General features: G+C 44.5%; 1 protein-coding gene across 1 annotated transcript; it reads right to left on the bottom strand.

The window, feature by feature from the left end:
- Positions 1–5,221: 5,221 nt before the first annotated feature.
- On the bottom strand, positions 5,222–7,931 carry otx2b (orthodenticle homeobox 2b). The gene is made up of 3 exons (XM_062550730.1): positions 7,598–7,931; positions 6,935–7,086; positions 5,222–6,790 (listed from the first exon to the last, which is right to left on the bottom strand). Exons 1-3 carry the CDS (start codon positions 7,692–7,694, stop codon positions 6,167–6,169), a joined length of 873 nt encoding a protein of 290 aa, XP_062406714.1. The 5' UTR covers positions 7,695–7,931; the 3' UTR covers positions 5,222–6,166.
- Between the last annotated feature and the right edge of the window lie 3,772 nt (positions 7,932–11,703).

Genomic DNA, 11,703 nt, shown 5'->3' with positions numbered 1-11,703 from the left:
AAATGACGACAGAGAGATGGGAGGGAGCGCACGAGCGCCCAGCGAGCGGCCCGCCACACAAAATAGCATCAACAGAAGGCGCACGGGTATTTTTGGAAGCTCGCTCAGGTGGCACGGGCCGTTCTCACCGCATTGCAGCTGACTTTGGAACCGAGTAGGCCCCGGTCTGGCGGGGATCCGGTCCTGCTCTGGCGCAGGCACGGCGGACCTGAGCCAGCTGATCTCGTGGTTGAGGCCTAGACCTCTGGAGGGCGGTGTGATGTCGACTCATTCAGCAGGGAAGACAGGTCAACACGGAAAGAGCCACCAGACACGCTGCGGATTTTGCTGTAGAGCAATTTGTAGCACTGTGGGGAAAGGAGGCTCGTAATTACCCAGATTTCCCCGGGATAAGTCTGTGCCTCTGACGTGTCGACCTTCTGTTTTTTTTGTGCTCGTTCAGTCTGTGCTTTTAAGTGCTCTTAAGCCAAATGCGGTATTAATCAAATGTTCTCTCTCAACCACTGACTTTAAAGACATTACAGGCACAAATTATAAATCAGATTTTATACTCTGGAGTTCCCTGTTGTCAGTGTACTACCCCCACTCTCCCTCTCTCTCTCTCTCCCTGTGTGTGTGTGTGTGTGTGTGTGTGTGTGTGTGTGTGTGTGTGTGTGTGTGTGTGTGTGTGTGTGTGTGTGTGTGAGCGAGAGAGAGAGAGAGAATGTGTTTGTATGTGCGTGAGCGCGCAGAATGTAGGACAGAGACTCTGCATAACAATGGTCGTTCCCGCATTTTCATGAGAAAATATATTTTAGTCCGAACAAAACAAGTCTCTGTGGCGATAATGGTATTCATTTCACGTTCAATTCAAGCATAACGACGAGTGTATCTTGTTTACTAATCAACTCGAGGAGTTTTGACTTAACTTAAATATTGTTCAAAATGGTAGGCTGACATTAAAGGCCTGTCTGAACTGCGCCACCGAGGCAGATGAATAAGACTGACTGATATTGGAAACAAACGCAACTACAGCCTCCCTCGTGTAATAGCCTAACAGTTGAATAATCGATTCATCATCAATTAAACATTCGACTAGCGGGTATAACGGACAGAACATTACATTAGTCAGTTCGGGCCTTTAAACAAATTCGGACAGGTTTTCAAACACTGGAATATATCGTTCTAAAATATACGCAAGGCATGATGCAGGTGCCAAGGTCCCGTCCCATAACGGAGCTATAACTCAAATTCAAATAAATGCTGAAAGTGACATTGCATTTGCTTAATCTATTCATCCACTGAAGATGGCATGATAGCACGTTGATATTCATCGTGATATATCATGAGTTATGGAGAATTATTTGGGTAGGAGTTAAGCGTAAAAAGGTCCGTAATCTATAGAGTATAATCTAAAGAGTAGGCTGTAATCTATAATTAATCTATAGCGCAGGCTATGGTCATGATTTAGAGAGCTGGCACAGAGAGCAGTTTGCATTGTTTCACCATGTGAGAACCAATTCATCACGTCTCATGTGGGCTTGGTATTTATTTTGTGATTCTTATATAGGCATACAGTGTATATATATATATTTAAATATATATAGCCTATACATATATATAGTTTGTGTGTTTGTGTGTAGGTGCAGAATAATAACGGACTATGTGTGGTCTTCCCACATTCCTCATAAAGAACTATTTTCTCCCCGCTGTATGATCCATTGTTATTTTAATACAGTGTTCTCCAAGGAAACTAGGACACCTCGCCTCCAGGAATTCCTTTTGCGAGCGGCATACTTTAACCTCGTATGTCGTTAGGTTACTATGACCAAAACTATGACCAGTTGATATTTTTGACCAGTCAAAACGGAAAACGGAAACCTTAGGCTTAACATAGTCTACTGAAATAAGAGGATAAAAAGAAGGCTACTTTTATCACCAGAAATTAAAAGAAATGGCTGTAATGTTAAACTCCCATGTTGGCTAGAGAAGCAGCGAACTACATTAGTTTGACAGCTTTACTGCCTCGCTTTCTATTGAGATTGAAAAACAAATCATTGTAGGCTAGCTAAAGCACACATTTCAGGCTTTAGGCCGGCCATCGCCGAAATCATGACTTGCCCTTGATTATCTGAAATCGATCCATTAGCCCATGTTTTAATAGACTACTTGGCAAATAACTCATTTCAGCTGCATTTTCTTCAGAAACCGTTATGTGTTGCAAGAGGTCCCGAGAGCTGCTGGGTTCGCTGGCTGATTGACAGCCCCGTTAAAGTTAATTCTGGGACTTCGCATATTGAGGCCGCCCTGTGGTGAGGTGACATGACTTTTGGAAATTTTTGGAATTTTTTGGATGGCCTTGGTTTACCTCGAGACGCGGTGAGCTCCCCGCGTGCTCCGGGGCCCGTTGTTCAGCGTTTACACGCGCACGCGGTCCGGGGATTACTACGCGTCTGAAACCCCAGATGTCCCCCGGTGCCGCGTGGCGCCTAATTAAAACCCAAAGCCCCGCAGCTCAGGACTAGGTCTCGCGCCACCGGCCTTTTACTCATTAACGGAGGCTATGTGTGAGATTGACTGTTGCGACTTTCGCGTGACAGTTCAGCGCTGTCATCGAAATATTAAAGTAGTTTCACGGTCAATTTTCATCACTTCTTAATTATCACCCTGTTCTAGAAAATTGTGGAGCATTTTTTCGACCCACCGCGAACATTTTCAGAAACCCAATTAATTTAGCCTGTGGCATTTCTGTCTGTGATAGCGGTAATTTCTGAAATAATTCCTAGTGTATTTAGTTTAAAGGACCACTTTTAAGGTACAAAACTGAAACCGCAAAATGAATATTTTCTGTGTTTCATGTTATCTGTATTTATGCCCTGGAGTTATGAATCAAAGAAGGCCTCCATTGAACGGCACGAGAGATAGGCCTTTTCTTAAATGCTTGAGTTGGAATGATAACCCAATGTCAAAATTGTACCATACGTATAAGCGATGTTTTCTATTCTCTATTTAAACTGTCCATGTTTTTTATTATCTATTTATTTATTTATGTATGTATTTATTATTGTCCATGTCAATCGACATACGTCAGTCATCAGAATTCACTGTTTTGCGTCAATCTGATATAACATTTTAATTTCAGTTAGTCTGAAATGCCTTCCTCCCACAAATGGCGCAGAAGAGCTAACCTCCTGATGTTGCAACAGGTTACAATGTAGCCATGGTTTAATCGCTCCACATTCCTGCGCACACTTAGACAAGTGTCATTGGCAGTTATGTCTTCCTTATAATAGCATATACGGTAAAGGAACTCTAATGTAGGCAATTTTCACTCTGCATGAGTGCGAGCGTGCGTGCGTTGCGTGGGTAGTAGGCTATGTTGCAAAACAGCGCAGAGGACTTGAGGGTCTCCCTCCTATTTAGGACCTGTGAAGAACCGTAATTTAGAGTCTGCAGTCCCATGAGTAAACTAGGCTTTGTGAATTTATTTATTTTCCTGACCCCTGTCTCTTTATATAGCCTAGGCGTACTTTAAAATGAGTGTTTGCTGAGGCACTGTTTGGGGACTTTTAGTTGCTAAATAAACGGAACAAAACAAGAGGCCCTACTTATCCATTAACCTGCCATATGTTCGTCATCGAAAACTTTTGCCTACTTAACAAAAAGACTTGAATTAGGTCCATCGGACGCAGACTCAAAAGAACTTACTAGAACTGGAAGTGTCCTTCACTCTTTGTCTTTGCCGACAACCTTCATCATTGATTGCCCTGATCTCGTGGAGGACAGATTACGCCAAAAGTCAGCGACCGCTAATTGAAACCTGAACCTGGACAATGTACATAAAGCGCCCACCATAAGCAATTAACGATCCCTTTTGCGGCGGACTTGAGTTCATTCAACCGACTCCCAATTATTGAATGCACTTGGTGAATGCTTTAGAGATGGCCCGACCGAAATGAGCAGAGGAAAATCCGCCTTTTATTTCCCCCTCCAGAAACCCCCCACCCCCACCCCCACCCCCCTCTCTATGTCTTTCACTGTCCCGTTTTCCGCCTTCGGTCATAACAGGATTTGTCTATTCGTCTCCAGACGCCTTGAGTCTAGACGGGACAACGAATACTATTCACATTTGGCTCCAACGAAAAGAAATTTCAGTGTATTCCAGATGACCAGTACACCCATTCATTTATAACGTGTGTGTGTGTGTGTGTGTGTGTGTGTGTGTGTGTGTGTGTGTGTGTGTGTGTGTGTGTGTGTTATATATGTGCCAGTGCGCGTGTGAGAGTTTCCCCATATTTGCCCCAAAAAACTGCACACAGAACTTTGGTAACATGTTTGGAGATGGGCTTGTAACGTTGTTTCAGTCGGGATGGACATGAACCAAATTCTGAGAGCTCGTGTGAGGTGCCGTGTGAACGGGACACGAGCTCCTCTCTGAGTGAAAAAAAAACATCAGGGAAATTCTTGGATTATCGGCTCTTTGAGGCGGGATTAAAATCGCGTTCCCATCCAGCGCATTCCCACAGCTGACCCCGGATAAAATGCCGGGTCAAAAGAGTGTTATGGGCAAGGAAAGGACTCCCCAAATTTATGAGTAGTTATGAGGAATTAGCAGCTCCAACGGCATCCATTTTAGTAGGCTAGGACTACTTTGTTTTGTGTGATTTAATGTAAGAAAATGAATAGCATATTATTTTAGATATTAAAACCGACAGGTATCTGGCCAGAGCAAAGCCACTAACTAACAGCCAATTAATATCATGATGTTTACGTGCGGAGGATCATGCTCTCGGTCGTGATTAGATTAACTTTCTGCCGCGGGGCGACATTCCTAATCGCCTCCGTAATTGGTGCAGTCTGTTTCAATCCCATTAGAATGGCTAAAGTGAGGACTGATCCCGTCGCGAAGGGTTGAAACACAACATCTCACCCATTCCTATCAGTTTGGGCTGCTGTGTCTAATACGACACTGGATTTCAAATTCATTGATTTGTTTATCTTTTTATTACTATTATTATTATTTCTTTAAAAAATGGATAGGCCTAATTAGGCTTCACAGAGCAGTGGCCAGACATTCAGATAGAGCGGATATGGCTGGAGGTAGCCTAAATCAAAAGTGGACATATCATAGAAGACAACATCAACACAAAAATCGATAAATTCAATTCAATACCCAACACGTCCTCGCGGAGGGTGTTTGTTTATTCGAGTGACCTTGGAAAAGCATCTGATCTGTATGCCAGTATAGTACACATGTTTAACAAGGGGATGCGGGGACTGCACGAGAGGGGTTCATAGTATGGCCACCATCATGATACATTTAAAAAAGTATTATCTGTTTTTTTTTTACAAATGTAATAATAATTTATCATTAATACTTGAACATAAAAAAACTATCAAAGTCACAGTAAAGTCGTCGCGGACGCGAAACTGGTGTAATTGCATGGTTGCCTACAACGCATCACAGTTTGAAAAGCTACTACAGATAAAAAAAACACATACTTAACGTGAATCAGTGTATTTTCGCATACTCACTGATTGTCTCTTTAAAACTCCTTATAAGCATTTTGTCTTAAATAGATTAGTGCATTTTTTCAAACGACTCGCCTCGATGACGGGCACCACTCTCTCCCCCTCTTTCTCGCTCTCTCTCTCTCAAACAGACACACACAGATAGATACTCTCTCTCACACTCACACACACACACACACACACACACACACACACACACACACACACTCGGCCTGATCAAAGGGGTCCTTCAGCTTGCCAACCCAGAGGAAGGTCGGCGAGTCGTAAGAGGCTTAAGGAAAGCTGTCCCATTCAGCGCGCTTAACCAAGGTTCGGCTGTTCTTGATCATTTTCTTCTTGGAGAACAATTTTGTTCCGTGTCTTTGATCAAAGTTAAAGAGAGTTCACACCAAGTTTGCCAGAAGTTAACCAAACAGGTGCAACATACCCATAGACACTTGCGCCAAGGCAGCTACTTCCAGAGTCCACCAAGGTGATGTTATGACCTCTGCATCGGGAACAGTTCTCTCTTAATTGCAAATGCAGGCACAACATATATCGGAGGAACGAGCCAGTGAGTCCCGTGGCCAAACCGTTCCAGGCCTCGCTAACGGCCTCGTGTGTCTCTAAAATGACTGCGTGTAATTCCCGAACAGACGGTGTTCCACGACGCCATTCACAACACCTGGAACTTCCACGAAGATGTCTGATCTTTGTAATCCAAACAGTCTGCGTTGAAGTTGAGCTTCCACGATGCGCTTTGGTCCTTGTAATCCAGGCAGTCCGTCGGGGCGCTGAAGCCCAGGCCTGTGGCTCCGTAGCTCTGAGCGGAGAGAGAGGCGGGGGGACTCAGGTGATTGCCGACTGCATTCGTGCCCATGGGACTCAAGCCTGTGCTCGGACCGGTCAACTGGTGATGCATAGGCGACAAGTACGAACCACAGTCCATCCCTCCGAAGTAGGACGTGGAGCCGGTATAGCTCTGGCTGTAGCCGGACGCCTGGGTGTAAGTGATGGGGTAAGATCGCTGCATGCAGGAGGCAGACGAGGAGGTAGAGAGCGGGTCGGACAGCGGAGAGATGGACGCTGGGCTCCAAATGGACGCCGGGGCTGTGCTGCTGGAGATGGCCGGCACGGAAGTGCTTGAAGGCGGCGTGAACTGGCCACTGGCCCCGCTTTCAGAGCTCACCTCCCTCACCGGAGAACTCTTCTTCTTCACGGGCCGAACTTTGCTCTGGGCGCCGCTCTGAGTTTGTTGCTGTTGTTGGCGACACTTGGCCCTTCGGTTTTTAAACCACACCTACGTTGTACAGAATTATAGAGCACAGCGGTAAGACCACAGCGGTAAGTGAATAGACTTTGGCATCGATAGACGACCAACAATTAATGATAGCCTACTCAAAACAAAACAGGAAAACAACAGATAAGACGGACGCACTCTCACCTGTACACGAGACTCTGGTAAGTTTATTTTCAGAGCCACCTCCTCTCGCATGAAGATGTCGGGGTAGCGAGTCTTGCCGAACAGGTTCTCTAGAATATCCAGTTGGGCGCGCGTGAAAGTAGTCCTCTCGCGCCTCTGCTTCCTCGGAGTCGCTGCGTAAGGAGAGAATCCGTTAAACCGTGACTGAAATACCCGCGGAGTTTTCGACACAAGCGTGAGAGAAAGGTCTTTTGCAAATTTTCCATTATTTAAAAGAGGCTACTTTGATGAATATTTAAAAGCGCAATTTGTCGATTAATTAGGCACACTTACTGCAGCGCTTGAACTGTAGCCTAGTTTTTCCCTCCAATTGCTATATTAGTATGCATTAGTTTTTGCCCCAGAGGCCACGTTCAGAATAATCTATACGCACCAACATTCATATTCGATTAATATAAGTTACAGGTGAATAGCATATGTAGGCTATATTCTTTGCTTTTCGTTAAAACAAAAGGCAAGGAAATGTGGGTAATTGTTCGATCAGCGTAAAAAACGAGCCATTTAGCCTGTTTGCTCTGAGACTTCAAAATCAACATTTAGACCTACAGTCTTTTTGGACTTGAGATATAATATCTACTAAAACCTGTGCGAATGTGTGTGTTTGAAGGGCTCATGGGTGTTTACCTGGGTAGCCCACGGAAGGGTGTAGCAGGTCCATCCCGGAGGTAGATAAGCTCAGCCCGTTGACCGTGTACGGCGGCTGCTTCAGATAAGACATCATGCTAACGTTAGGCTGACGGGGAACGGTCGACGAAAATATGTTGCTGATGGCAAAGCAAACAGTTCAAAATGCCTTTGAGTGTTGCGGCTTGTTCACTTCGCTCCTTTCTTCGGATATTGGCCACATCCAAAGACAAACCGCTCAGAGAGAACCCAAACTCGAGTGCCTCGGACTAGACGGAGGAGAACCGCTCGGAGAGAACCCAAACTCGAGTGCCTCGGACTAGACTGAGGGTGTTTTCGCTGTGAGGCGGGAGTCGCGCGCTAGCGAAGAGGTGTTTCAATGCGCGCTGTCCCGCATGCGCCTCGCTCTTAAAGCGTCCTCGAGACCCCCAGCTGTCCTCGCAGACAGGGGAATAGCCCCCCCTCCTCCCTCCCTCCGTCCCTCCCTCCCCCACAACACACACACACACACACACACACTCATCTGCCTTTCCTTAAAATATTTATTTATTTACATATACATAGTTGCAATGCGCTTTGCGTTTGCCCACAAAATACTGGAGAGGATAGACTACTTGACAAAAAACAGGGTTTGCCCGACGAGATGAGTTTGCGACCAGCTAATTGTCACTTAAACTGACGTTCTGATTGAGCAACATTTGCAAAGACAAAGCGCACTGTGTACCAGATAAATAATGGCGATAACAAAAGAGCCTTTTGGCGACAGACAAAAGGACAATAGTGTAAACTCCATGCACTCCATTTTAAGGCAATGAAACTAGCACAGCATCTTAATTTTTATCTATAGCCTTTGTCTGCCCTAAACGGCAGCCACTTGTACTTTTAAATGTGATGTCATTAAAATGTTAACTGCAACTCCACTAACAGTTAGAAACATGGAGGGCACCCTTCAGATTGTAATGCCATCGACATTATTGACACTCCCCAGGCCATTTCCACTTAATTAATTGCGCCCGGTAATTAGATTTTCGTGCCGAAGCTATCGAAAAGTGTTGATTAGCGAAGACCATTTAACCTCTATCTAAACAAACAAGCAATCATCCCTCAAATTAGGGACAGATCATATTTCCATTTGTCAACTTAGCCCTCACCTTTTTCGAGAGTTTTCACCTGTAAGGGAAGGTTTGGATGTTTGAGATAGCAATCACAGATCAGCTGAAGTTTCCTGTATAAGGAGATTAGAATCGATCGGTCTTTCTGAATATTTAAGGTAGCAGTTAAATGTTGCAGTGAAATCTAGCCAATTTTAAAATGATAACAATCCTCATCTCTGCCAATTAATTATTTTTGTGAGTTCCAAATATACTGTTGGAACTGACTAATAAACATATTGCCTATAATTTCAAAAGCTTTGAGTCAATTGTGCCCAAATCTCTCAGTTGGGGGTCCTATAAGAACTGTCGAGAGTAGTTTGGTCTGCTTGCTGCTGATATATGGAAGTTCAACATGTAAACTGTTCTAGTTACCAATGTCATAAATGTTTGTGTTAAATTATTTGCTATTGCTAAATTTGGGACACGTTTGCATTGAGCTCTAGCACGGAATTATTCCCACCTGTGCGCACAAGCCCAGTGTCGCCTGTGGCAGGCCCGGCCTCCAAAAGAGAGAGAACGAGGTCTGCTTGGGGTCCAACGTGTTTTTACATTACTGATACATAACATAACGGCCATCCAGCTCAATCTGTCACTTTTAAGTCAATGGACTTGGAGGAGGGGGGGGACCTGTATAATAATTAATTCTTGGACAGGGTAATTATTATTGAACGAGTGTGGGGCAACCGGTAGACATGGTCTGCAATTATTATACAGGTCCCCCCCCCTTCCTGAAATTAATGAGATAATCCGAACGGCACGCGCTGCCCTGATTACAGGACGCTAAGCGCGAGAGGCCGCTCCGCATTCGGGATGATTAATTTTCTGCGTCACAAAAATAAAACAAAGACGCGCGTTGTGTTCGTAAACCCAGCTGACGATTAGGGGCTCCCTCTGTCGCACTTTCTCGAAAGAACCCATTATATTTTGATAACAATAGTCATACTATTTTTAATAATATTCATATTAATAGGCTATTAGTTGCAGCCTAGTAATAACAGCAACAAAAACAACAATGTTGGGTTCATCCCTTAATAAAACAAGTCACAGGTCTGTTGTTATTATTATTATTATTATTATTATTATTATTATTATTATTATTATTATTATTAGGCCTATTATATTTAGCCAACTCTCAGTCAGTTGGTATAGCCTACTTCAATAGGCCTAGATTATACTTACAATGAGCATCAACATTCTTAGTCTTGGTTACACACTTGTAGGACTGTTTATGTTGGGCTAATATATTTGAAATATTTTCCAGAAATTGTTAAAGTAAATAGCCTACAAATGATCTCATTCTCACTAAATGTGTAAGTGGATGACCTAAAGTGGACTGGACTGCCTGAGCCTTCGGTCCGATGGCCCTTGGCCCTCCCGGCCGACTGAGAGAGTGGCAGGGGGCACAGAAAAGGGTCCACGCCTTCTCAATTACCGAGGCTCGCCGGAGCGCATTTCCATCACAAACCAACTCTTAGAAAAGCTTAGAAACCACGCTCACGTTCGCCTCACGTTTGCCTCTGGCTTTACTTATTAGTGAGCGAGTGGTGATGCCGGGCACACTATTCATTCGGTAGGCCTACGGAATCCAGCAGAAAAAAATGAAAAGAGAAAGGTTTTAATTACTCAAAATCGAACGCCCATATTCTCCGAGCCTTTTAGTGGCTTAACTGAAACAAATTCGTCGCTACAATAATGCTTCCTCCATTTCATGTTTTTTTTGGGTGTCATCTGGCGCAGCGGTGCTCACCTCTCCCCTCACGGGGGCACGAGGACGAGCACCGCGGTCTCGCTGCCCACGCCAGAGAGGGCTAATAAGCGCTAAGAGCTTAACCTGGCAGCGCCGGGTTTACGGGGGCGTCTCCGCACTCGGGTCCGGAGTGAGTGGCGGAGATGCTCGTGGCGGACTCAAGAGCATCCAGATATTACTGTTTAAAAGCGTCTCTGGGGAGGAGGGAGCCATAAGCCGTCCCACTGGGCTACTATGAGACGGGGCCGCAGAGCACACACACACACACACACACACACACACACAAACACGCATACGCACACACAAGCACGCACGCACATGCACATCAGCTATTATCAGCAGCATTTAACACCACCGTGTGATACACTCTGCAGGCTTGGGCAGGAAATATTGCGCACCTAGGAATACCTGAAGTAATAAATTTGAATGCTGCTCTGAATGTTTTTTTTTATTTTTTAATATAAAAAATATAATCTGGAAAGGAAAGATGGAAGCTATCATTAATGCGAAGACTATGAATATGTTTTAATGTCTCTCAACTTTCATGATATAAAAAGCGAAATTCCTGTCATCATATGCTGGTAACCGTTATTTTTGGTGATATGCGAGAAGATGGATTGTATGCAGACGCACGAGTTTCTGGAGAGAGGTAGCGAGAAATAAATAAATAAATAAAATATTGTCATGGCGAGGTTAATGTAACGCTCTTAAGAAGATTAGAAAAATCCTGACACAGCCAGTATCCCCCACCTCTCTCTTTCAGTCTCATTCATTAGCACACACACACACACACACACACACACACACACACACACACACACACACACACACACACACACACACACACACAAAACGTTTTGGAATGAAACTGAGGGTGCTGCCGCTTCTGAGAGCTGATAACTTGAGAGAGGCAACCAGAATAATTCGCTTGGCACTTTCCGCCATTTTCTCAAGCTTTTCCTCCCAAGTTATTTCTCCCAGACAGTTTTTTAATGGCAGGAAGAGCTTTCATCTCTGGCCTCTCGCCTGGCCGACCACCACGATTTTCCCTCTAAACTTTTTTTCCCTGAGTGTCATAATTGTTTGGCAAAATTCATTGAATTAGAAAAGGGCTAAAAGTCACTGCTCGCCGTTTCCCACGTAAAGATGGTGGCCAAAAACTTGAGATAGGCCTAGAGTCTCAAGATAACACATAGGTTGGAGAA

The sequence above is a fragment of the Sardina pilchardus genome, chromosome 12 (genome assembly GCF_963854185.1).
Source record: "Sardina pilchardus chromosome 12, fSarPil1.1, whole genome shotgun sequence".
Lineage (NCBI taxonomy): Eukaryota > Metazoa > Chordata > Actinopteri > Clupeiformes > Clupeidae > Sardina > Sardina pilchardus.
The sequence above is the reverse complement of the archived record's forward strand: the minus strand, read 5'-3'. Positions and strand labels throughout refer to the sequence as shown.

What these genes read in the sequence shown, in the direction of transcription:
- otx2b (XM_062550730.1), bottom strand. Translation starts at nt 7,694, where the DNA reads ATGATGTCTTATCTGAAGCAGCCGCCGTACACGGTCAACGGGCTGAGC. An exon ending in CCCTTCCGTGGGCTACCCAG is followed by an intron (nt 7,087 to 7,597) that starts GTAAACACCCAT and finishes CTCCTTACGCAG; the next exon opens with CGACTCCGAGGAAGCAGAGG. An exon ending in TACCAGAGTCTCGTGTACAG is followed by an intron (nt 6,791 to 6,934) that starts GTGAGAGTGCGT and finishes TGTACAACGTAG; the next exon opens with GTGTGGTTTAAAAACCGAAG.